Genomic DNA, 27576 nt, shown 5'->3' on the forward strand with positions numbered 1-27576 from the left:
AGTCATGGATGCAGCCAGACTGTTCTACCACCTCAGTCCCCTAAACAGAACAACTGATAGATCCATCCACCACCTGTGTGACGGTTCATGACTAGAAGCTTCCAGATTTCACAATCCTGCTCCTGCCACCCTTTGCCAGTTGCCATTGGGCTTAAATTTAAGAGTGTAGTATACACACCTGTGTGAAACTTTTTTTAATGTGGGGAAATTGTTGCACTGAAGCCACCACACAATTCTTGATGGATAGAAAGCCCAGGTCCAATGGCATGGGATCCAGGATGTTTGGGAGTCTCCTGCCCACTGCAGTCTTCATCTTTCTCCCCAGCCATTGTGGCATTACCCTTGCTAACCCCCACCTGTTCTGCTGTTGAGGACTTTTAGGATTGTTCATCTGGACCCTTCCCTTTGATCTTGCCACCATGGGTGACCCTTACAGGAGTATGAGACTCCCTGTGGCATTGCTCTCGGGGTTACTGGAACATGCAAGTCCACTCACCATGACAAGGTGGCAATCCGGAGAATGGGAAAGCAAGATTGGGGGCTGAAAGAAAAGCAGCAGTGGCCTGTTCTTCTCCACCTTCTAATGCGCAATCAGACTTAGCTGCTTGATGTGTTTTCTGGGTGAAATGCACCTCCCAAAAACACACAAAAATTACAAATGTGGTTAAAAAACAAGGTTTAATGGTAACAGCAAGATAGCTGTACTAGTCTATGTACTATGAAACAAAAAAGCAGTCCAGTAGCACTTTAAAGACCAACAAAATAATTTATTAGGTGATGAGCTTTCGTGGGACAGACCCACTTCTTCAGACCATAGCCATACCAGAACAGACTCAATATTTAAGGCACAGAGAACCAAAAAATAGTGATCAAGGTTGACAAATCAGAAAAATTATTATCAAGGTGAACAAATCAGAGAGCAGAGGGGCAGAAGGAGAGGGAGGAAGTCAAGAATTAAATAAAGCAAAGTATGTAAAAGAGTCCTTATTATGAGCCAGATAATTGCCATCCTGGTTCAAACCATGTGTTAATGTGTCAAATTTGAATATAAAAGAGAGTTCAACAGTCTCTCTTTCCAAACGGCTGTTGAAAGTTCCTTTTCAGTAAAACACAGACTTTCAGGTCATTAACAGAATGGCCCACTCCATTAAAGTGCTGGCTGACAGGTTTGTGAATCAGGAGTGTTTTTATGACTGTTTTATGACCATTAATTCTTTGTCTATGAGAGTTAGAAGTCTGTCCAATATACAAAGCATGTGAGCGTTGTTGGCACATGATGGCATATATGATGTTAGTTGAGGAACATGAGAATGTACCCATGATTCTGTGAATAACCTGGTTAGGTCCAGTGATGGTGTCTTCACAATAGATATATGGGCAAAGTTGGCAATGGGGCTTGTTGCAAGAATACTGATCCTGGAATTTTTGCTTACAACAAGCCCCGTTGCCAACTTTGTCTGTGGTTGTGGGTGAGAATCCTCATAAGGTTGGAAGGTTGTCGGTAGGTGAGAACAGGCCTGTCACCTAGGCCCTTCTGGAGTGTGGCATCCTGATTAAGGACAGGTTGTAGGTCTTTAATAATGGAATAGCATGTTGTTCTAGTTCAATGTAGTCTACTCTGCAACAGAAGGGACCAGGCAGTGCAGGGCTGGAGCCCAACTGTAGTGCAGTGTGGAACAAGTGAATGTGTCTAATAGGCTGAAAACCCTGGCCTTCATGGTTTCAAGAATGCTACATAGGTACACAGTGCGCCCACAAAGAATCAAGAAGCTCCACACCATATGTCAGCTATCCAGGAGTATCCTTGTCCTGGGCACTAATGCTGCCACAAAACAGTCTCTTGCATGGCACAGGTGCATGAACAGCCTTTGCACCAGGTCCCCTGAGTTCCCAATTATCCCTAGGACAATCCAGCCCCCTCGTTCCCAGCCCCCTCCCATCTCTGCCCTCAAGTTCCCAACACCCCCCCCGGCCTCATTCAGTGCCCCCCCAGTTCCCATCACCCCTCCCTGCCCATTCACTGCCCCCCCAGTTCCCATCACCCCCAGCCTCCATTCACTGCCCCCCAGTTCCCATCACCCCAACCCCCATTTACTGCCCCCCAGTTCCCATCACTCCTCAGCGCCCATTCACTGCCCCCCCAGTTCCCATCACCCCCAGCCCCCATTCACTGCCCCCCAGTTCCCATCACCCCCAACCCCCATTTACTGCCCCCCAGTTCCCATCACTCCTCAGCGCCCATTCACTGCCCCCCCAGTTCCCATCACCCCCAAAGCCCATTCACTGCCCCCCAGTTCCCACCACCCCTCAGCACCCATTCACTACCCCCCCAGTTCCCATCACCCCACCCCGGGTCCCTCCGGCCCCCAAGATCCCATCCCTCCCTCTCTCTTTGCCAGCTCTTCCAGTCGTTGCTTCTCGCGTCATCAATTTCCTTTAACCACGCCCCATCATGACGTAATCGAATAGCAGTTTTTGTGCCCCGCCCATCAGGAATCCTTTCGTGTCCCCGCCCACTGAGAAGCTGTTTCCGGTCCGGGGACGTGGCGTCGTCGGTGACGTATTCCGTCCGCGCCCCCCCCCGGAAGCGGGCGGTGAGGGTGACAGGGTCGCGCGTTGGGTGTCGGCGGCGCAGCTCACCTTCGGCAGCCGCTCAACGGGTCCGGGCCCGAGATGGAGAGCGCGAGCCAGGGTAGCGCGCCGCGGCCGGGCGGGGGCCGTGGAGGAGCCGGCGGGGGCCCAGCTTCGGCCCGCCCCGGGGGTGGGGCGCGCGGGGCCCGGCTGAGGCTGCGGTACCCCCCCGTTTGCGCTGCGGCGGTGTCCGCCTCGCGGTTGCGGAGGCTGGGCTGGGTTTCTGGGTGGGGGGATGTGCCCTGTTGCCGCCCTCTGCCCGCGCCAGGGCGTTGAGGCCCGGCCTGCCTCGCTCGCTGCCGCCCGGCGGGGGCGGGGGCTCGTTCCTAACGCGAGCGCTTGTGCGGGCTGCTCGAGAGGCGCTGATGAGCCCCTGGTCCCGCGGGCGAGGAGCTCCCTCGGTCGGCACTGATGAGACAGGGAAGCCCCCCCCCCGCGTGGCTGTGTGAGGATGTGTCTCCTACCGGCCTGGTGATCTTGGCTGGCATTGGGCAGAATCCCAAGGGGAAGACAGTGGATCAGAAATATCGGAGGTGGACTCTGCTTGGAAGAAGAAACGTTTTACCTGCTACAGCTGCTCCTACATGTGAAGGCTTAGGGGGTTCTGGAGCAGTGCCTCTTTTAATAGCATGAGAAATGGGCACTGCTACCAGAAAAGAAGCAGCAGCAGCTTCTTTTAGGGAAATAAAATAAGGCTGTAAAGAAATGTATTGGCAGCTATAGGAACGAGGGCATTAGATGCTGTTCGTTCGTAGGATTTTGTGGCTTGATTCTGTCAATCTGTAGATAATATGCTGCTCTAGATAAGGGGTGAGTGACTTTCTGTGTTAGATCTCACATTTTATTCCTGCGGTTAGTAGCCCCCCCAACCCATCTAATATAAACCAAACTGATGGAAATTTTGGTTATGTTCATATGGGTGGGGGAACTTTTTGCACATGTAAGAAAATAAGTATGTAGAATGTGAAAACTTTAATTGGGATATAAATGTGAATGCACATACAAAAACAGTAACACATTTCAACATTTTTAATGAGATGGATGAGCCTGAGATTCAGCAGCTGATTGTGCTGTTGCCCCCCCCCCCCCGATGAAATTTCCTGGGCCTGCTCCCCACCTTGCACACCCCTGCTTCTTAAGAGCACCCTTTCTGGGAAGGCTTTTTTCTGGTTTCTGCAATGTATTGCCTGCTCTGTAGGGCATGTAATTCCCCAAGCTAGTAGTTGAGGTCATGACATTTGTTAATGGAAACAGAATTGCTGGCTTTTCTTATATGTATTCGGTAAATGACAAATGCACTTAAAGCTAATTCGGGATATATACTGCCACAATTGTGTGTGGTCAGTGATTAATGAGTTACCTTTTTAGGTCAATAGGTTGCTAAAATATTTTAGAGTAGTAAAGTTTTCCTCTGATAGTTCTGAAACATGCTTAATTTTTTTAAGATGAGAAGTTTCTCCTCCTCTTTTTCTCCTCTGCATTCCATTTGCATGTACTCTGGAGCACATGTGAGTGCATAACATGCCTTGCTTGCTAGCTGCTTATTTTTTCCACATTCTGCTTCTTATCTGTGACAGATATCAACCTTAACTCTCCCAACAAAGGTCTGTTGTCCGATGCCATGACAGACGTACCGGTGGATAATACTGCTAGTGCAAGGATCTCTGCACCTGAGGGGCTGACTGAAGCTGAGGAAAAAGAGTTAAGATCTGAGCTTGCCAAGGTAAAATGGCATTATTTCTATTTAGACTGGGGCTGTATATGTGAGAAGTAAAAGGGTCAAATGTTAATTCCTTGCTATAAGAAAGCTGAAAGGACTCTAAGGCCGAGTCTGTACTTGCCCCCAACTTTGAAGGGGGCATGTTAATCAGGCTGATGGGAGGTTAGTAATGAAGTGCTGCAGTGAATACACAGCACTTCATTAGGCTAATTCTCCCCCACAGCAACTTCAAAGTGTCAGACGTCAAAGTGCTGGCATGTGTGTTGCTGCGGGTGCTTCAGAGTTGCTGCAGGGGAGAATTATACTAATGAAGTGCTGTGGTGAATACGCAGCTCTTCATTAGGCATCTCCCATCGCCCTGATTAACATGCCCCCTTTGATGTTGGGGGCAAGTGTAGACAAACCCTGAAAGTTTTAGATTTCAGCAATGGTGTGCTGTTAGTTGTGCTGGAATCAATCTCTCATTCCATTGCTGAAGCATAAAAGTAACTACTAACTTTGCAGACTTCAAAAATATGCTTTATTTTATGTTCTTCTGGTTTTACTGTGACACTTAACACCTTTTTCAAAGTCATCCTGACATCAAAGTTAAAAGGAAAATGTGTTTCCAGAAACCGAGGCTAAACTAAAAGTCATTTAATTTTAAGATCCATTCGGAGTGAGAAAACAGGTTAAGGGTTGGGGAGAAACTACTCTTGAATGAGGACATGGCATTCCTTTTACAGTTTCTTCCCATTATGGCCAATAGCTTTGTATCTAAAAGCTTCTATCATATTGCTGGCATATTTACACTCACATGTGAATGGGCAAATATATAAAATAACTGTTGAAATGTCAGCTCTGTAATTTGCACCTGAAACAAAAGAAAAGGAAGTAAGAGAGACAGTCGTTTTCTTGTATAGTGACAGAGATAGCCGTGTTAGTCTGTAATCTATCAAAACAAGAAGGCAGTCCAGTAGCACTTAATAGATTATTTTGTTAGTCTTTAAAGTGATGAGCTTTCATGGGACAGACCTGAAGAAGTGGGTCTGTCCCATGAAAGCTCATCACCTAATAAATTATTTTGTTAGTCTTTCTCTGAAGTGCTACTTGACTGCTTTTCTGTTTTCTTGCAGTTTCTGAATTGACTGTATCAACCTATTCTGATTTTTTTTTTTTTATCTTGAACACAGTTGTACTGATGCAAAATAACCCCGGTGAACTGAGTTTATGACTCGCTAAGATTTGTTGGCTTCTGCGTCCAACTATTTTTGGCACTTACAGTTATGATGCCCAGATAGGATTGAAACCTGAAAATAAGCCATAGGAATGGATGGATGTTATTTTCTTAATAAAACAAAGGGACAGAATTGTAAAAATTAAATAATAATCGTTTTTCTTGTATGCAGGACTTTATATCAGGAGCTGTGAAAATTTATTATGTATTTTTCCACATTTAACCACTTCATTAAAAGTTGTGATCAAACTGAATTTCTGTAGTTTCTTAGGCATTCTGCTAACTATGAACCTGTCTTGTAGGTGGAAGAGGAAATTGGTACCCTGCGACAGGTGTTGGCTGCCAAAGAGAGGCACTGTGGAGAGCTGAAGAGAAGACTGGGTTTGACTCCTTTTGATGGGCTGAAGCAGAACCTGTCAAAGAGCTGGCATGAGGTCCAAGTTTCCAATGCGTAGGTGTTGCCCGTGCCATAGATTTCAAACATAAATATAACATTCTTCCCAGTGATGTTCCTCTCCTACCTTCTTAGTGAAGAGAAGGTAAAAAAACCCACAGTATTGGCATGTTTCAGGAAAATGTAAGTCCTAAGCAAACAGTACTAGACCTCTACCCAAATCACTTCCCAGACAGTCATAAGTGCCAACGTATCTTCTAATGAGTGCATGTCATAGTTCAGTGGCTCGATCATTTGGAATGGTCTTGTAGTAAGTACTTCCTTTTTGAAATGCTAACTATTATTCAGTCTTTTTAATGAAAATTAGTGTGTTGACTATATTACCTATGGCATAGTGCATATAATATTCAGTACAGATCACCTGATGACAAACAGAGGTGAAGAAAATCAACTGAAATTGAGCTCCAAATCTCCAATATGACAACTGCCTCATTTATTGTGTTATAAATAGAATGTCTCTCTTGTGAGTTCAGGTGAATCGCTCCTTAATAGTTCTGCTATTAGAGAAGTTGCTCCTTTAATAAACAGAACTGTCTAATTTTTTTTGTTTTTATACCTCTTGGAGAGCCTCTCCTGCTGAATGTTGTCCACAGTAGCACTTCAGCTGGTGAAACTTATATGCATTGGGTGTGCACCTTTTTTCATAGCCCTGACCTACAAAATTTTCATCAACAAAAGTGGTAGTGTAAAGAGAGCCTCAATGTTCAGAGGGAATAGTACAGTCATTTCCAATATGCAGAAGACCACAATATTCTCAATTCCTGCTTCAGGTCAACAGTGTTTGAATCCTGTACGTACCTAGGCCCCTATGAAATTCATTGTCCACTTTGTTCCATTTCTCTGTTACAGGTTCATAAAAATCATAAATTGCATTATTTCAGCTATTTTAATCTGAAATTTCCTGGTGTTCTAGTTGAAGGGGTCCTGACCCAAAAAGGAGTGGGGCTGGTGCAAGGTTATTGAAGGCGGATTTGTGGTGCTGTTACCTTACTTCAGCACTGCTGCTAGCAATGGCACTGCTTTTAGAGCTGGACAGCTGCATACCACCAGCAGTTGCTGATTGGGAGCCCGACTCTAAAGGCAGCGTTGCTGCCAGCAGCAGCAGCGAAGAAATGAGGATAGCATGTTGTTGGTACTAAGTCTCAGAGGTGTAGCTGTTTTAGTGTGTAACTTCAGAAATAACAGGCAGTCCTGTGGCACCTTAGTATTAGATCATGAGATTTTGTGGGTAAAACCCACTTAATCAGATGAATTTGGCATGGAAATACAGAATCCAGGGTTTCTGTGGTGGGAAGAAGTCACCTGTCACTAGTAGGACCAGTTAATGAAGCAAATCCAGTTTAATTTGTTTCATTAACTGGCACTCCTAGTGAGGGGTAACTTATTCCTCCCCCCTCTCTCTCTCTGCTATATGAATCCTGGATTCTGTATTTCCACTCCTAATCCACCTGGTGAAGTGAGTTTTACCCATGAAAGCTCGTGACCTAATAAATTCTAGTTTCCAAGGTGCTACAAGGTTGCTTGTTTGTGCTGTGGTATTACTACTCTTCTTCTGCTGTTTTTGGCAGAGTGCCACATTCAGAGCTAGACATCCAGGCAACAGCTGCTACTCTGGTCACCCAACTCTGAAGGCAGCACAGAAGTAAGGGTGGCAATACAATAACCCTCCCCACCAAATAATCTTGCAACCCTCTATAGCTTCTTTTTGGGGCACATCCCTCAATCTGAGATACACTATACAGTCTTCACAAGACAGATTAGTGTAGGGTAAAAGCAAACAAAAAAACAGATTTTACATTTGTGTGTTTTTCATGACTGTGAATTTGGTAGGGCCCTTTCTATAGCGGACTACACCCAAGGACATAATGTAGTGAGGCATAAAAAGAGCTGAGGTCACGATTTAGGCTGGCTAATGAGTTATTCCTCATGTTCTGTATCCATGACTGTACTGCTAGTGTTGAGACTGATTTGTTTCCTTTGTCTGGCAGTATGACTCACATGAAAACAAGGTGAGTTAAGAGCATTGACTGTTGAATGAGTCTGATCAAGAAGGAAGGGAGGCATTGTAACCAAAGGAATACTATCCCATATATAATTGTTCTCATGTTGACTAATTAGAGTCTGAACTGACTGACAATGCCTTGCAGTGGGAGGGACTTTCTTGCTACCTGTTTCTTCTTCCCTCAATCTCTGATCTTTGGATGTTTCAACATGTGATTGAAATTTCTGAAGTGTTGGCTTATCCGTATTTAAGTGTTTCCACTTGAAAATGATTAATCACCAGATTTTTTTTTCTAGTTACATGATAACATCTGAGAAACTTGGAGAATGGAATGAGAAAGTGACACAGTCTGACCTGTGAGTTCCTCTGGTCATCAGCACCACCTACTTGATCCTCACTCTATTCTCCAATTTGTACTGCTCCTCATTCTATAGGCATTAAGCGGTTGACTTTATGCTTCGGGCAGTGAAGCCACGTTCAAGACTCTTGCTTATTCACAGTGTATCTGACTTTCAGCCAAAGTATCCCTGGGCTGTAGAAGTGATGGAAGCAAAATATACTGCTGTCATCTCACTTGCTATCTGTTGCCATAGCTGGAAGAAAATTCCAGTCAGTTACCAGGCCCCACGTTAACATTTCATGCTTCATTTTTGTGTAAAGAATTACTTCTGCTTGTCAGTTAGCCTTTGTTAGGCAAACTGAATGAAGTCACATGCTGTATCAGAGGGAACCTTACATTTCCTGTTTGCAAGCTAATCTGTGCATCCTTCCCTTTGCTCCATAACAATCACAGCAAATGCTTTGGGGACCAGCTGACTAACTCCATTCTTCTCTCCACAAAGGTAGACAAGATGATTGGATGTGTTCATTGCCAAGAGGATTAAGGGCCAAACAAACTTGGGCATGTATTTGTCAACTATTGGTAGGCACTTCTGTGTTAGTGTGATTTTTGACAGTTTACAGTTTGGATGCTAATATAGGTTAGGATACTGTGGTTCTTGGTGAGATGTTCAATAGAAATTAAATTAATGGGCAGTTGTTATTACAGTGCCTTTTTTGTTACCAGGTCATCTGTCTTTAGAATATTTTCATTCATTAGTATGACGCATTTATCTTAATTGTAAAAATAAAGTAGGCTATGCCATGTAGTAGAACTTGTACAGATTTGAAGAGAGAGATGTCTGTCTGGATCTGAGACCTTGTAAGATTTTTGGAGTTACATAATTTCCTGTTAAAGGTGAGGCAAAGGAAATGAAAAGGACAGGACTTGCTCAAGGTGAGGCCGTGGTAATACGAGAACTGGCAATAGAACTCTCATTCTTGGTTCCTATGCTTGGTGCTATGGCCATGCTGCAGTGTAGCTGTATAGGGAGAGGGGAAAAGAGAGTGGAGACAAAGTGGCAGACCTTGCAACTTCATTTGAACTGGCCTGATATTTTCTGTACTCCTAGCTTAAATTTTCAGTCTTTTTGCCCATCCACCGTTATATGAATAAGGAGGAAATTTGGGCTTGGGTGTTTTCCCACATCTAAACAAACTTGTTTGATAATTCTTTACTTTAATAGCTGTTCCTTCCTCCTCCTGCTATCACGTGGGACTAGAGCCTGTTTCTTTAAACATCTAGAGGTATTAATGATGTGGAAGGTCCAGGAAGGAGAGCATCTGCCTTGAAAGCATTGGTACCTTTTCTAATCTCAATTGTATTTGTAGATATCTTTCGGCCAGCAGCACACTGGAGGACTGGAATGACAAATTAACTCAATCAGAAGCGTGAGTGTTTTAACCTTTAGTGTTAACAAGCTCTTTCAAAAAAAGCCCATTGCCACTAATGCTCTCTGCCCCAAGCTAACAATTTTCTGCTTTCAGTAGTTTCATAAAGTACTAACTAGAAAACTCTTAGGTTTACCCAGTAAATACGTATTTTGTGAGGTGGCCTTTCATATTCAAGTATTGGAGGGGTAGCCGTGTTAGTTTGGATCTGTAACAGCAACGAGGGGTCCTATGGCGCCTTATAGACCAACAGAAAAGTTTTGAGCATCCGCTTTCGTGGGCGCAGACTCACGAAAGCTCATGCTCAAAACTTTTGTGTTTAGTCCATAAGGTGCCACAGGACCCTTTGTTGCTGTTTCATATTCAAGTCACTTATGTGAATCCAGCTGTAGTCAGTAGTGACCTCTTCAATATCTGTCCACAAATGTAGGAGAAATGAGTTGATTAATCCCAGTTCTTAGTAGGCAGGAGAATGTATCACTCCGACCGTATTCAGAGTTTGCACTGGGCTTGTCAGTCTCACCCATGAGATTTGAATTGAATAGCCAGACTAAGCTATCTGATACCAACATATGGGGAAGGGTAGTAGTTAATTGCTGTGATGCATCCTGCACTTTTTCCTATTTGGTGTCCAGTCTTAGAATCAGGAGGGCTTCAGTTTCCAGGGCAGTCAGTGTACCATTCTCAGAAAATTACGGTAAAAGTTTATAAACCCTACATCTATTGTATGCGGTCAGTTTCAGATAGAAAAGTTACTGAAGAGGTGATACAAAGCAGTTCCTGTTTTGGATGGAGGGTCCTCCTTTCCATGTCACTTTCTGGGTGTTAGCAGTGCTGCAGTAAAATCTAGGTCTGTCCTGTGAGCTCCATCATGCTGTAACAATCTACTTCAACATCTCACTCCTTGGAAATTGTAGTAACCACTGTCTTCTAAAGAGAACTTTTGCTTAGCTTTCATAACAGCCTTGTTGCCTGTGATGATATGGCCAAAACTGACTGTGGGATTTCTTATGTAACATGTTTCCTTTTTTGGAATAGCATAACTCTAAATTAAACTTTTTTTCTTTTTGCTTAGCTGCCAAAATAAAGTCTTACCTGGAGTAAATGCTACCCGTATGTCATAAAAATTATCCCTAGCCCTTTAACTGCTTATTACATTTTAATGCCATCTCCATTTGTAATGGAGTATAGCGGAGTGATTAAGAGGCTAGTAGGAGCTCCTTAATTTTCCAGTTTTGCTTAGATAAGGACAGGTGTAAATCATGGATTGCTTGTAGCTGAACTCCCCTTTGTATGTTTTGGCATGGAGTTCAGTTTCTTTTCTGGTAACTTTGAATTTACATTGAGTGCTAGTGTGTGGCAGCATTAAGGTGGCTTCCTGTCAGGAAAACAAATGGAAAATTTCATTGTGTAATACAATGTGGATTGAGTATGTGTAACACATTAAAACTGACGAGTGTGGGGTTCTACTTCACACGCAGACTCTCAACTTGCACTACAAAATGAGAGTCAATCCTGGCTGCTCTGTTCCTTCGTGATGTACTAAAACCAGTGAATAAGGTTCTCTGGTAGCACTAAAGAGGGTTCACTCCATGGGTGTAATTTTATAGAATAAGAAACTTCCCGTCAGATCTGTTTCCTTCCAGTCATTGGTAATCAATTTCCAGAAAACTGCAGTTGGAAGCCTGCCTAGATAGCTTTTTCAAAAGCTGTGGTTTTTATACCTAAAATAGTCTTCCTGCTTGGATTGGCATTAGAAAGAATGTTGTTGGACAGTTGGAATGCTGGCAAGCTAGGCAAGTTTGTTGTCATGTTAGTCGCATATACTAGAGAGATAAGGTGGGTGAAGTAATATTTATTGTAGGAGTAATTACACTTGGTGATATTGACAAGAGGTTTTTTTCTCATCCTTCCCCTGGCCCTTAACAGAAGTTAGTCCAGTTAAAAATACTGTCTTATCTGCCTTGTCTCCCTCTAGTAAGCTAGAAACAACTTTAAAATAAAGTGTGGAGGGATGAAAAGTGATATTCCTACAGTATTCTGGGAAATGAGTGAGGGAATGCTACAATCTAGGATTTAATAAATGATCATAGTCAGTTTCAAGGAGTACAGAGTTTTTTTTCCTGGCAGGTTTCTTTGGACTTGTCTGCTGTGGGACTGCATGAGCTGTCTAGCAGCATAACAACTTGCATGCTTCCTGACTGAACTGAAGGAAAGGGCCTAACCTATGACACTTACAGTGCTTTTGAAGAGATCCTTTGTGTGCTGTTGAGAGGCTGCCATCATTGATGCAGATTTTGATATGCCATCTAATCAAAGCATGCAGTGTGGAAAAAGGGTAGAAGTCGGTGTACTTGACTAAAGTGTACATGAGGTGGCTGGAGGAGATTGAGGAATTTATTTAGGCAGATGAGAGAACTGATGTTCTGTGATCTTTACTTTCTTCATGTTTTACACTGGTGGCAAGATGAGAGCAAACAAGAGGGAGGTGTTAATGGCAAGTAGAGGAGGAGAGGTTGTTTATGGGTCTAGGTATAGTGCTTTTGCCATGTTGAAGGGATTTATCCAAAAGGTGTGCTGTTAAATCCTTGATACTCCTAAATACCTATCTGACGCATGCAAAACCACCTCTCTTTAGCATCATATAGGAAATAATTTGTCAAGATCTATACCTCACTACAGTATAAGTTGAACCTCTTTCATCCGGCACCCTCGGCGTCTGACCACTGCAGATGAGAACATAGCCGGAAAACAGGAGGTCAATATTTTCTAGTGCATTACCAACACTTCCATTGCTTACTGGGTTCTCAGAAGACATTTAGGGGTAAATTACAGCACAGAACACTGAGAGCCAGGACGGGTGGCTGGAAATAAACTTTATGGGACCACAGGAAACTTGACCGCACCCAGGATAAATAGTTATCCAGGTATCTAAAATCATGCCAAATTATAGAGTTTGCCAGATGGGAGTTTTGGATTAGAGAGCTTCAACCTGTAGCTCGTTCTTTTGACTTGCATATAGCAATAGTCCATCGTGTTCTCCCCTTTTAAGTGCACTTGCATTCTTCACTGGCTATAACTAGTTATCTGACAGTCAGTTGCATGGGACATATTATGCCGGTTCTTCAGTAATTCTTGATTTTTGGCCACTTCCAGTTAAGATTTAAATTTTTAGTTTGAAGACCTGTGTAGGTTGGGTCCTGGCTCTTTGAGAGACCAGCCTCTTGTCTTTGTTTGACCTTGGCTGTTAAAAGCATTGCTCTCTCAAGTAGTTGTCTCCATCTTTAAGTAATTGATTTTGTGGGCGGTGGAATATCAGCATGCTTACAGAAGGACCCTTTCATTTAGAAATTGCTCCCATTCTTACTGATCTGACAAATGCCTGACTTTGATCTTTTATAATACAACAATTTTTCTCTGGCTTGTGACTCCAGGCTTAAATACTCAGCCAGAATAGCCAGATTTAATTTAACTCTTTGTGCATCCTTGTTGGGGGTATGTAGTAGTTCTTTTCCTCACAAGTTGAAGTTGCTCTATGTCTAGATGTTAATTACCAACCCAAGAATAGATTCAGTGGTGTGCAATTGTCTTAGCATGTATTTTGAGAGGTAGCTTGAAGTTCTTCCTCGATTACAGAGCATGTCATGAAGGAAATAGACTGGCTTAAGTACCTCTGCTTTCCAACTCTTACAAACTTCTCAAATATGTGTAAAATCAAACACCTGTAAAACTGTCCAAAATGAATTTTACTTTTTTTTTGCCTGTGGTGAAAGGTAACTGATGGGAAACTTTTCTAGCTATTGGCTCTAAGCTGTAGTTGCAAAGGTGATGCTCCTTTTGCAGTTACTGCACATCTTTTGTAATATGTTGGTATTGCTAGCTGCTTCTTCAGTACTGAATGCTGCAAGAAAAATGCTTTCTCTTCCCTCAGGGCTGAAAGTTTAGTATTAAGTAATTGTACTGATAAATAAAGGGGGACAATTTTTTTCGTAATTAGCAAAAAAAAGGGCTATAAACACTTCAAAATTTCCAGTTGGGAGCATTTTTTTAACCATTCAGTGAATTATTCTATGATATATTTAATCAGAGATCTAAAATATCAAGATTATTTTAAAAACAGACAATGTGAATAAATAAAGTTAAATCTACTTGCATTTTCTTGCTGAGATTCAAAGACAGAGGTATGTAGGAGACCAGAAGAGTAGCTTTCAGGCATGTCCATGCAACTCGCTAACTTAGTTCTCCTCTCTCTTTGCCTGGGCATCTTTTTCAAAATGCTGATGAGTATTTCTCCTGGCTGCTTGTGATATTTTCCCTTACTAACCTTCAGTTCAAATTCTTCTTGCTTAGTTATAAGAAGACTCAGGAAACCCTCTCCCAGGCAGGACAAAAGACTTCAGCAGCCCTTTCCAATGTGGGCTCTGTTATCAGCCGGAAACTTGGTGACATGAGGTAAGATGTCTTTTTTCCCCTTTCACTCTAGTATCTGGAATTCATAATTAGTTTTTTCCATTTTCAATTCAGCACGCTGCAGCTGATGGCAAAAATATATCTGACACAGCTATTCCATGTGATCCAATATATTTGTCATATTTTTCTAATTGATTTCTGGTTACAGTTCCACTTTCAGGAATTCTTTCTTCCAACAGTGTTCTGAGAGGTCTGTCTTTACTGGTCACACTTGTTGCTAATTTTCAAGAATTCCCAGAACATAAGTGCTTGATTCTCTTGCTCCACAAACTAATAAAATACTGTAGTCTTCCCCCATATTGGGCAGAAGTACCATGTTGTTTCACTGCAGGACGTGCGTCGTGTTTGAAGTACTGGAATTTGAAAAGACTTGAGGGGAGCCTGTTGTGTCCTTCTACAGGAAACTGGAACTCTGTTTTAATGCCACATAAAATGTGAGAAAATGGAGACTAGTGCTTTGGCTCCATAAGAGATGTAGAGACCTCCAAGTACAAGACAATTGGCCTTGTAATATATGCAACAAAGATAGTTATTGGTGAGTTCTCTGATGTATGGAAGGTTAACATTCCTTGCTGATGGGTACAACTACCGAGCATAATGGGGAGTGAGTGTTGGAGGGGATAGAGATTTAATAAGGGAAGTTAATCAGTCCAGATGTTTGTTACTAATATGGACTAGACCAGCTCTCAAACTCTTGTGGTGCTGATGCCTTTCAGACAGCGAACTCATGAGTGCGACCCCTTCCTTATAATTTATACACTTTCAAAAAAATATTGAACACTATTATAAATCCTGGTGATGAAGTTGGGTTTGGGGGTGGAGATGGACAGCTTGTGACTCCCTACATAGTAACCTTGTCACCCCCTCAAAGGCCACGACCCCTGGTTGAGAACCCCTGGGCTAGACCTTTTTTTTTTTTTCATGTTCAGTGATTTATAGAGATCTCTGTAATATTCATTTATGAACCAGCTAATTGGGTGAAAGGAAACAGAAGCAATTGCTTAAAAAGCTAGAATCAATGTAGCTTACCCCAAATTCTCACACCTTTAGATATAAAATGTAATATTAAATCATGACATAGGTTTTAGACACTTGTATTTAGCTCCTGTACCAGGAAACTGCTAATGATTCACTGTGCAGCGGATGGGGTGGATAAGCCAGTGATACTACTAGGTGTTGGAACACACAAGCAGCTACACTTCAGCTGTTTTTCACTTAAGTATGGGGAATGTTTAACCTTATAAATAACTCAAGTGTCTTGAAGTTGTTATAACAAAAGAAATACAGTAAACTCTTTCATATCTGGCATCCGCAGGACTGGGACTTTTCCAAATATTCAAATATTGTGGATAATAGAGAGGTATACCTATCAATGCATAACAGTAAAGAAAAACAAGATTTGATATTAAGAAACAAAGAAAAATGTATGCAGAGTACTTTATTTACCAGCAGCACTAGTATTGTACACTGGAAACTTATACTGTATTTATTTGTATTTATTTTGACTATACTGTACTTATGGAAAACATAACTAAAATTTATTTATGGCTAAAATGCTGGTTATTTGAAAGTTTTGGATAATAGAATGCTGGATATGAAAGAGTTTACTGTAATCTTGTAAGAAAGCTAGGCAATTCCCACATGTTCATGTAGGATCAATTCAGGATTTCAGTAAGCGCCATCTAGTGTTGATCTGGCCTAGTTGAAAGGGCTGGAAGCAGCAAACGGTTAAACATCTATCTCAAAGGGATACCAAGAAAGTAATGTAATTGCTTTGTGAATTTCATCAATTGATTTATAAAAATGTGATGGTTCACTTCCTGTTGGTTTTTTTCCTAGCAATTTATCTTGGATGGCTAAACTAGTCAGTTTCTAGTTCTCCTCTACTAACTCGGTGCTTTTTGGCCTCCTACCTTTGAAAAAGGAAGCTCCTAGTTAAAACATGCTAAAAATGTGGATAAAATTTAGCCTTCATGTCAGATACAAGGTCAGGCTAGAACAAGGACTCTAATGGGTTTAATAAAATCTCTCCAGATTTTCACTACACTTTGAGACGTTTTCCCTTTGACTTTGGGAGTGGTGCTTGCTCTGATGTAAGTGCTCATATTGCACCCATCAGCGTGCTGCCTAACCAGAAAACCAAACTATAAGGGCAGATTTGAGTTGAGGGTTCAAATGGAACTACTACAAATGTCTTCAGATGAACAGTTGCAGTTTTGGTTCATCCCTAAATATCGTTATTGCCTGTGCTTGAGTTTTAATTGCCTTGCTTTGCAAGCTTGGTTGCTAAATGCAAATCCTACTTAGTCAAGAAACTTCATGTAAAACTTGTAATGGTAGAGTAATCTCCTCTGTGGAGGAAATGGGAAAAGTTACAGAATGCTTCAGTCAGTGCTCATAAACTCTCTGTTACATGAGCATTAGTCTTAAAGGAGTTAGCTTACATGGTTTTTTTCATAACGCTATACTTCGCAAACAGGTTTAGTACAAAAGCATTGTGATCATCAAGATGTCTACCCCAACGTGTTAAGACATCAGAAACCTGCTTACTCCATTCTGTGCCACAAGCATCTTATGTCAGCCAAACGTCAGTGGGAGAGAAGCTCTGTTTGAAATGATCAGAGGGGTAGCCATGTTAGTCTGTATCTTCAAATATAACAGGAAGTCCTGTGGCACCTTTTTCGACTAACAGAAGTTTTGGAGCATAAGCTTTCGTGGGCAAAGACCTGCTTCTTCAAATGCACGTGGATCTTTGCCCACGAAAACTTATGCTCCAAAATTTCGGTTAGTGTATCAGGTGCCACAGGACTTCTTGTTGGGTTTGAAGTTCATGTGCTAAAAAAGTTATCCCATAAAATACAGTATTTAACTTTTCTCCAGAGTTGTTTGCAGGACATCAACTCTTACCCTGGACTCTGCATACAGGAACTTCTAATTTTTGTAAAACATTTCTTCTCTGAAAAAATAGACTCTTTAAACATGGCTTTAGAGAAAGTTCAGATTCAGCAGTTTCTTTATCACAGCTCTCATTCTTCCCAGCAGTTCTCCTTTTTCTCTGTGGCTGGGAGTACCAAGGTGGTAAGCATTGGATGTAATTACTGATCACATAGTATTGGATATTCCAGATTTACTCGCTGAGTTGCACGTGGCATTCTTGAAATAGCAGCTGTTGGTGCTCATCTTCAGTAGCATCCAGCTTGTGTGAACTTGGCGGCAAATCAGTCCAGTTTCCAAACTTGTGTGACTCATCTTTCCCAGTAACTGCCCGCCATTTTTCTTTTCTTTTTACCATTTATTTTAAAGCGGTGTCAGACTGAAATGGGCACAATGTGCTTCCATTTGCCAGCATTGTAGGGGCATAATAAATGTGGGGTCTAACTAGTTTTTCAAAAATCTGTAACCAAATGTGGCTGCTGTGGCAAAGCTCTGTGACTTCTCTCCCCTCTAAGCCCATTCATTTCACTGTCTAAGTGGGAGCTTTTGTGTTGCCACTAACTCGCCATGACTAAGCCACATGCACATATGTTGTCCAGAAATGTGAACTTGTTTGTTCTTCAATTAATTGTGTAACCTTAAATTTCCTACAGCAGTGCCTGTGTCTCAATATCAAAATGCATAGATTGTGCAGTATGAATTCAGCAAGAAACAACTAAAAGAAAACCATACACCATAACTGTAACTTGCACAGAAGAAACTCCTGAATTTCCTGTTTAAATGTGCAACCTTAGTATTGTAAAAGCACCCTACATTAATGCAGCTAACACTTCCCTCTTGGAAGACAAGGAGTGAGTCTGTGGGCAGCTTCTCTTTCAGACATGACACCAGTCAAAGCATTATCAAATAACTCAGTGGGATTTACGGCCCTATAGTGGAAAACTGCTGAAAGAAACCTTTGCTTCTTTCCTGTGAAGATTGAATAACACTTCCTCTGTTCTGTGTGTAAACCTGTATTGCTCTGTCTGTAATTCTCTACCATCTTCAAAGAAAAAAATACAGTCCTGTGACTTTCAATACAGATTCAGTTGCAACATTCCCTCCAAATAGAACTCTAAATTGTTGATATTGGTGATGTGATCAGTGATTACAGTGAGTGAGGTTGGTTTCTTGCAGTGAGCAGTTTTCCTCTGAGTGAGTTGCTACTTGTTTTCAATGAATCTCAGTGCAAGCCTTTAATGGTAATTGCATTACTCTGTGATTGTCCCTTCAGGCTACATTTTTATAAAGAAAGTATCCAGGCGTTTATTTTCGCATGGGCTGGAGGTGTTGAAGTAATTGAAGGGGACGCTGCAGGCTGTTGTTCAGCAGCTAACGAAGGCTGATGCTAAATGCTAGAAAGGGGCAATGACAGCTTAAAAGTGCAGAATGCTTGGTCACAATTCCTCTATAAAACCTGTTCAGATTATGACTGAACATTATAGGATGAAAACAACTTTGGATACATCTCCAATATGTCAATTAGTTGCCATGCCTTGCTGACTTGGCTCATATCTAATAGCTTTATAATTCACCCTGTTTAGTAGTTAACCTGTGGTACTTGAAGTCAGCTATAAAAGCACTGAGGCTGTCAGTTATTTTAGCTACACCTTCTCAAGGTCCCTAATCTGAGACTAGTCCATGTGATAGCTACCTTAATTAATGGGAGTGGATGTTCTGCAAGTTGACTGCAGTGTTGCTGTTAAAGCTACAAAAGTTTTAACCATTCTGTGTTGAGGCAGGTCTAACATACAGGCATGCCATTCTTAACTTAAAGCGTTTTCCTGTAGTGTGTGGTTCCAATAAACTAAATCTTAATGGAATGCCTTCTCTCTCATTCGAGAGGATAGCTTTCAGAATATATATTTTCTCATATACACTTCATTTCAGTGTTTGAAAGACTCTGTCCTACTGTAGCTACTACTGCAAGCAAATTGATTATTAAATGTTATCTTGAGCTGACGATGGTTGGCAGCAGGAGAGCTCCCGAATTTACATAATCTGGAGGCGTTTTATCACAGAAGGAAAAGAGCAACTAAAAGCACAAGTGCCTCTTTAGAAGCTGTTTCTGGTGCTAAACAGGTTGATCCATGCTTGTGGTAGTACGTACAGAGCTGAGTGGTGCATGTGTTGTGGATGTTGTCCAAGTTAATAAGCTCTTTACAGGAAGGAGTTGTCTGAAGGTGAGAGCTTCTGTATACAAATAAACAATGTTTTGGCTCTGGCTCTATTTATTGAAGATTTGGCTTGAATATGTGTTTGGGGTGAAACCACACAGCATGACTAACTTCTTGGGCTTTTGGCATAATGTGAGTCCCTTGTTCTCCATGACAAGCTTTTTATCTGAAGTATGTGGTGAAACTACTTGCTTTCTTCTGCACCCAAGTGCTGTAAAGATGATGTTCTGGCAGCTACGTATTCAAATGAAAATGGAAGGAACTCTGAGTAGCCCCAGTAAATTCATTTTACACCATCTCCATGTTCTCATCCTGCCTCAGACTCTTTAAGGACAACACGTAGCAATAGTAGAAGCTGTCATGGGAATGGATGGGGTAGTTTATTCTTGGTATGTCGGTCTTGCCACCCAAGAATGAGTAGAAGGCAGTTTGGGATGGTGGCATAAATTATCATGGGGATGAACAGTTCTTGCTGTTGTGTGCCCACCAGCCATGTCTGCAGACTCAGGAAGAAGACAGTGGCCTGGCTGTCATGTGTTTCCTGTAAGGAGTGTTCTCAACAGCCAGTCTAGCAAAATGTGAAATAAATTAAAGCTTAGGGAGTGGCCTCTGTAGGGGAAGGAAGTGGGGTTTGTAAGGTTTGCCAACCCTTGGTAAATTCTACTGTGAACAACACATGGGTTAAAAACCCTTTTTCTAAGGGTAAGTCTAAGTTACCTGTGGATTGATTGTTAGTATTTGATTCAGTGGAGGTTGTTTTTTTAATCATGTCTAGTGTAGATTAGGGGTGTGAAATCCCAAGTAATTAACCATAACTGGTAAGTCTCACCTGTTCAGGGTGCTCTTAGCATCCCTAGTATAGATACAATAAATTGACCACAAAGCACTGTACTGTTGTCTCCAGTACTCCACCAGAATGGGAAGCATAGAGATGGCTTTGACAGGAGAGCGTTGACTAACTGCAATGAAGACACCATGGTAAATAGGTCTAAGTATGTCAAATTCAGCTATGTTAGTCATAGTTGAAGTTGCATAACTTAGATTATGGTAGTGTAGACCAGGCCTTAATGAAGACATGGCTTGAGAATATGACAACAGCTCAGCAGGAGGGATTAAATTCAGGGGTGCTGGAATATGGTGTATAAATTTGTTACTGTAGGTACTGCCGTTATTGATCTTTGTAAAACTCATACCTCAGGTCACACAAGACAAAATTATAGGGCCAGAGTTATATCTTGGACAGCTTTTTTAGTTCCTCTTGAGGCACATCTCATTGTATGTAGATGGCCTTGCTGTGTGCAAGGCGCTTGACTTAAAGGCAACAAAGCAGAGCAGTCAGTTGGACATTGGGGGCTTAACTAACATTTCACCTTTTTCTCCTGCTGCTGCTGGCTTCTTCCAGGGCTCATCCCTTCACACATTCCTTTAGGTAAGACGTTTTCCAGGGGTGTTAAGAGTCTTACTTTTTTTTTTTTTTTTTTTTTTTTTTGCTAATCTTTCCAGGGAGCACCACAGAGCTAATACAGATTAGTTATGGGACTGTGTTGCAACAGATGCCCCTGGGTTGGCTTTACAATATGATTGCAGTTGGTTGTGAGGGTTGAGTGGAAGGATGTACTTAAGTCCCCTGGCGTGATCATATTTATATTGTGGATGGGGCTGTGGGCAATTGACAACAGCTTTTTAGTAGGTGACAGCCCAGTGTGGTTCCATATTCAAGCTCACTGCATGCTTCTTATATATCTCCCCATTACTCCTAAATTCTGGGAATATACTGCCTCTTAAACTAAACCCTGGTAACACAGGGCTTGGTACAAGGAAGCCAGTCGGGGACCCTTCATGCTTTTTGTAGTGCCTGTGCAATACTACTTCTCTCTGAAATAAATATAATCTAGTCCTTGGTCTTGGGACAGATGCTTTGTTTTGATATGCTTGGGCATAGTATGGTGTTTAAAGAGCTTTTCCTAAATGAAGCTGCTTTCTGTGGGAGGTGTGGCTCTTTGTACTGACACGCAAATGTGTCAGCAATTGAAGCACAAAGCATCTAAACGCCATTCACCCTGTGCTTAACCGGCATTCTTCTGTTGGAGATACTCAGGCTAGCTATCCTATGATTATACCAGTTTGCGCTGCAGTGTGTCAAAGGCTGAGGAAAGAAGCAGACTTTGTGACATACTTCTGTTTCCTAAGCTCTTTGCGGCAGCTTTAACGTTGTAAGTGTTTGGGAATTGTGCAAGACCTAACCACGCATGCTGACAATGTCTGTTTTGAATTGTCTAACTCTTCCTTCTCCATTTTTAATGCTTCCAAGTAGCGGTTATTCCATTCGCCATTCAATAAGTATGCCGGCTATGAGGTAATGTAGAAAATGTTTCTGTAAAAGTGGGATGGGTGGGAGACTTACTTCCAACACATTTCTAGGGACTTTACATTCAGCTTCCATTTTCTGAAGTGGGTGTATTTCCTTTAGTTGACCTTGGATGTGCATTGTTGGGTAATTGCTGCTGTAGGCACACTGATTCAGGGCTTTGAAGCCTGTTGCATAGATTTGCAAGTTGGAGTAGCTTTTTTAAACTGTCTTCTAATGAGGACTCGAGTGAAGTGTTGTAACCCTGCTAAAACTCAAATTGCAGTTGGCTCTCAAAGGTCTTTTGTTAGAATTGCAATGCTGTTGTGACTCGTACAGGTTAAATCTCTCTAATCTGGCACCCTGAGGACCTGACCGATGCCAAACAAGAGACTTTGCCAAACCATGGGAGGTCAGTGTTGTCTGCCAGCATTACCAACTTTTCAGCTGCATACTGGGCTCTTAGAAGATATTTAGGGGTAAATTACAGCTAAATGACAGCACAGAACCCTGACTCTGGACTGGTGGCTGTAGGCAGACTTTATGGGACTGTGGGAAACTTGGCCACACCCATGATAAGTGATTGTCTGGCTAACTAAAATCATGACAGACTATGGATGTTGCTGGACGAGGGAGTGATGGATTAGAGAGGTTCAATCTGTAGTCCAGATGACCTCACACTGTATCCCTGGGGTACAAGCTAATGGTCCATCATGCCAAAATACCCGACTGTTTACTCCTACAGGCATTTTGTGTCAAAAAAATTCAAAATTGTTCATATTTTGTCAAAATAATGCAATGTAAACCCACCAATTTTAGTTATTTTTGGTGGCTTGTTTACAGTATTATACAGAAATAACTTTTGTGTGTTTAGGAAATGCTGCGTAGTTAAGTTGGAAACACTTAGTAGCTAATACCCTGCGTTCAGTGTTAGTCCTGAATTTTCATTTAAATTACATTATAGAACACCAAACAGTACAAAAAAAAATTTAAGTGGCTCAGATTTTCACATGTGAAAGTCCTGCAGTTTAGCTAATCGTTGTTCTGGACCTGGCTGGGTGCTTTGGGAAGTGCTTGGTTCTGATTGTCCTGACATTTTATTGACTGCTTGGTAAATGTTTTACTTGCCTCTGTTTTACTTGCCTGTTTGTTTAAAAAAAAAAAACAACAAAACAAAAAAAAAAAAACCCTCCACATTTGAGCTTTAATCTAAACCCATTTTGCCTCTTTGGCACTGGAGAAAAGTAAGAATGCCCATAGATCTTCCTCGTTGAGGATTCCCTTACTGTCATTTATAATAAGGGCTCCTTTGCAACACCCTGGGGGGGGACAAAGAATGAGAACAATAAACTAACAATAGGAATGATAATTTGCAGGCAGGCTGCTACATTTTTGCCTCCGGGAAACAGGCTGCTGCATGCATAATAAAAAGTCCTATCCTTGGATGCCAGCGAGCTGCTGTAGCAAGCAGTTGGTCTCTTTCTCTTTAAATTGCTGGTGTTTCTGTATGCCAGCCCCCCGTCCTCCAAGGTGATCAGCCATGCAGATGCACACACCCAGCCCCTCTACCCTTGTTGCTGAGGCTGTCCCCAGGCAGGCACTCTGGAACAGATGCACTGCTGGGTAGAAGCGTGTGTCCACTGACATATATATTTTTCATCATTCTGTGCAGGGGGCACAAATGTGCAGGCCATGTGGAATGTAGAATTCTGTTATGAGTGGTGATGTAGTAGTACATAGAACAGTGTCTTCCTTGTATGGTAAAATCATGGACCTGTAGGGCTGGAAGAGACATCAGGAGGTCACCTAGTCCATCCCTTTCTGCTAAAACAGGACCAGGTATTGCTGACAAGTGTTTGTTAACCTGCTAAACACTTACAATGAAAGATTTCACAACCTACGCAGGTAACCTTGTCCAGAACTTCACTACCCTCAGAGCTGTCCCATTCCTACGATGGGCCCCACTCTTCAGGTGTGTGCATAAGTGTGGGACCATCTGTAGTTCAGAGCATTAGTGGGAGGCCTAGTGCCTGCAGCAGAGGTTGTGCCTGCTCCAGTGTGCACCATCCTTGAGAAGTGGACTGATCTGGTACAAGTTTGCTCTGCTGGTTCCCAGCATTGCCTGAGAGAAGGGGTGGAGAGAGGGTGAAATGAGGACAGAGTGGAGGTGAGATGGAGTGGGGGCCAGGCCTGGGGAGGCTGTCCAAGGGCCCATACCCACCTTGGGACAGCCCTGGCTACAACTAAGATTATTAACCACTGAAGAAATAACAAACTGATTAACATGTTTGGCTTCTCTTTGCATTAAAATGTTTAATTTAAAGTTCTGGTATTAACATGAGAAATGTTTCCTTAGTTGACCTACATGAGTTTAATTTTATTTGGGACAGTATAATTTCCCTGAACAGCAATATGCCCTTGTGTCATCTTCATAGGAATTAACCATACAAATCCTTTCCCCACTTATGTAATAGCCACAAAGTTGAAAATCTTCATCCTGTCATTTAAGTCAATATTAACCTTGAAGCTGCTAAGATGCATTTTCTAGGTAAAACTGTAGGTAAGCTTCAGAATGTAGCAGAATCTAGTGTAATCTTTAACCGCCCAGGCACTCACTTGGGGCCAAATGCACCGTGTGATGGAGTAGAGTTGGGCAACAAGCACAGAGCAATGCCACTTGTTCAGGGTTTTAGATGAGTTTTTGCTTTGCTTATACTCACACCTTTTGCATTTCTAGCAAACTCCAGCAAGTTTGCAGCATGTATGAAAATGTTCCAAGTGAGTCTTGTGTCCAGGTACATCTGGGAATGGAAACTGAATTCTGTTCTCACGTGAATGTCCTTGCTAGGAGAGCTTGCCCACTCCAGTCCATCAAGGGGGAAATTCCACATGATTGAATCATAAGTCTTCCATACAGACTACTCCTCCTGAAATGTACATGATCATTTTCCAAGCAGAAGGCTAACAGCCTAACAGGGGATTAAAATTAATTGCTCACCTTTAATGTTCGGTTCTTGACCATAGGACACAGATCACATGCCCTGACATAAGTGATTATTTTTGTCCTGTAGTCTGTTCTCATTGGGCTATTGCTCTTAATATCCCTTTCATGTCTTGCACTCAGGAGAAGCCTCTCCGCTTCTACTTAATCTGTAACCCACTGACTCATAACTGAATTCAGTCTAACTTTTAGGTTTTAAGCTTGCTTCAAACAATGGGAAAATGCAATGTGGTATAAATATCTGCCTTCTAGACCATGATGTATAGCATGTGTAATGAAGTGGGCTAGTCAGAGATACTGAATCCCAACTTGCAGCAAGATGGCAAGGTGACCTGAGTGATAGCTGGTATGGGTGTGATGTGAGTGATGGTTCTCCTACATTTGATGGTGAAGGAACTTTCACAGGCTTGGTAGTCTCAGCCTGTTCATACTGAAACCTGGTTGTTCCAGTAGCTTACCTTTTTGATTTTACATTGCCTTTTTTTTCTCTTCAAGGAACTCTGCAACCTTCAAGTCATTTGAAGACCGAGTTGGGACCATAAAGGTAACTCCCCCTGTTGCTAAACGCCCACTTACGTGCATGTTAAGCAAATTCCCATGTCAGGGAGTCTGTGGAACTAGCTTAACTGTCAGGGATGCTTACAGAGAACTTTAGGTGTAAGTAGTACTACAGAGCCCCTGTTCTGGAGTGTGCAGTCTGTAAGACTAATTGGCAATAGATGGCGGGGCAGGGGGAGAGGAGAGAGACAATAACTTTGCAATGTCATTACACCCTTGTAGAGGTAGTAACTGTTTGCACTAAGGACACAAGACCAGTGTCATTCCCTTGTCGTCCTTAACCATTTACCTTCCTTTTGCAGTCCAGAGTGGTGGGAAGCAGGGAGAACAACACTGACCTCCAGTCCCCATCAGGCTCTGGCGACAAGCCCCCCCAGGACAACGCTCCTTTCTAACTTGCTGGTGTGTGTGTTTGCACGGATGTGCACGACTGCAGGAGCCTCCTCATTCTTCACAACAGTAACATGCAAGCAAAGGAAGGGGGCAGCTCTCATTCTAAAGAGAAGTCTCCATACATCCACACATAGACATTGCTGCTGGAGTCAAGTAAAATAAAAATGTTTTGTACACAAATATTTTACACTAAAGTTTGTAGAAGAAATGTATCACTGTGCTGTCCTTTTGGGAGAACAGGTAAAATGGAGTTTACTCTGCATTGTCCAGGAATAGCGTTTCTCGTGCCAAAAGCGTGCAGTGCTCACTCAGTGGTAAGTTGTTCGAGAAGACAAGACTGTGTCTGTAGCCAAGGTGGGAAAAGCAGTTATGGAAGAAGCCTGGGAATTACCAACTTGCTATCTGTTCTTAGCTTATTTATGAAGAGAAGTAGTTGGTCATCTCTTCCCACTCTCCATTGTTGCTCAGTCTCACTACATGCAGAGCCAGAGAGGTGTTGAAAATCTTCCCTCCTTAAGATGGGAATGGGGTAAACAGTCATTTTTTTTCTGCGCTCCCAAAAAGGAAATTATAGCAGCTGCCTAGTTGTTACACTAATGCTTTAGCTTTAACAGAACTAAAAATCTTTATTTTTAAATGCAATGAACTTCAAAAATAAAAGCTACATGAGAGCTTTAGCATCATAGGGAAATAATACTTGGGACTCTGAAGCTGAATCGCAAGCCTTACATCACCGTATGCTTTACTTGTTTATAATCTTTTTCTATAGAGGGAAATGTGAGGGTTACACATTTGGGATTGGAGCACTGGAGTTTTGCAACATACAATAGTAGCAGCATGCCTGTGTGCCAGTTCTTGCATTCATTTCAATGGTGCACTCTGTTGGCTGTGTATAAAACTTGCTTCTCTTTTCTTGGGGGGTGTACCTTTGTCCTTTAAAGAAGAAATTCTGAAGGCAGCTAGCAGTGTGGCCAGATTAGAAAAGGAGAAAACTCTCTCTCTACCAGGGTGGGCACTAAACTGGAGAATCCTTGTTTCTACCCAGCCCTTGTGCAGCAGTTCAGTTTGGAGGGTTCTAAATCTGATTGTACGTTCTCTTAACTAATATCTCCACCCTCAGTCTTTGTTTACCGTACTTGCAAAGAATCCTGGAGACTAACTTACTCCTCACGTTTCTGGGTGTTACGCTATTCTGTTGTCCAGACCTATCGCTCAGGAGCCATAGAATGAAAGGTTACTCCTATGGTGGCCTGATCTTATTCTAGGCAAAGGTGCCTGCCCATAAAAACATAGAGTGAGCAATTCTGTGCCTTAGAGGCTAAGTGGGACTTACTCAGGTCTTTAGGTTTGCTTCCATACATATCGAAGTAGTTTCTGTGGTTTGAGTCCCTTTGGAGTAACGTTTTTTGGCCCTTCTCTTGAGAAGCAAGTTTTGACATTTCAATTGGCTGATCATAAACCTCAATATCCACCCTTGTTCCCCCGCTTTTGCAGGTGTTGGGCGGGGGGATGTATACTATGACAAATTAGAAGGCAAATGTGATAGGAAATAAGTGGCGTGTAGAGTGTCATTTACCAAGTTTTATTGTTTGTGGCTGAAATGGCCCTTAGTGTGGGGAAAACGGTGTCTGTTGAATGGGGGACTGCTGGCACTTAGATATTGAACTGTTTCTCTCTACAGGTGAACATTGGGAAAATTTGTCAATAAAGTTTGCCTTTGGGAAACACATGGAATGAAGTTTTGGTCTGGTATTTATACTTCAATAACAGATCTAAATGACTAGGTGGGAAGGGCGGTACCCAACTTAGCAGAGTAACTTTGGGAGGGAGACCTAAGTTGGTGACTTCTGTGCAATGTATGTTA

General features: G+C 42.2%; 1 protein-coding gene across 5 annotated transcripts; it reads left to right on the forward strand.

Moving 5' to 3' along the window:
- The first annotated feature begins 2551 nt into the window (after nt 1–2551).
- TPD52L2 (TPD52 like 2) lies at nt 2552–27441 on the forward strand. Of its 5 annotated transcripts, none has more exons than XM_075011310.1 (8): nt 2552–2692; nt 4209–4354; nt 5870–6018; nt 8320–8379; nt 9734–9793; nt 14144–14245; nt 25257–25305; nt 25622–27441. In XM_075011310.1, the coding sequence occupies exons 1-8, from the start codon at nt 2674–2676 to the stop codon at nt 25712–25714; spliced, it is 678 nt and encodes a 225-aa protein (XP_074867411.1). In that variant the 5' UTR covers nt 2552–2673; the 3' UTR covers nt 25715–27441. The 5 variants fall into 5 exon arrangements, with proteins under 5 accessions (XP_074867411.1, XP_074867414.1, XP_074867413.1 ...); XM_075011311.1 differs by having other exon boundaries at nt 2562–2692; nt 4236–4354; XM_075011313.1 differs by lacking the exon at nt 9734–9793.
- The last annotated feature ends 135 nt before the right edge of the window (nt 27442–27576 follow it).

Source organism: Carettochelys insculpta, chromosome 17 (genome assembly GCF_033958435.1).
Source record: "Carettochelys insculpta isolate YL-2023 chromosome 17, ASM3395843v1, whole genome shotgun sequence".
Taxonomy (NCBI): Eukaryota; Metazoa; Chordata; order Testudines; family Carettochelyidae; genus Carettochelys; species Carettochelys insculpta.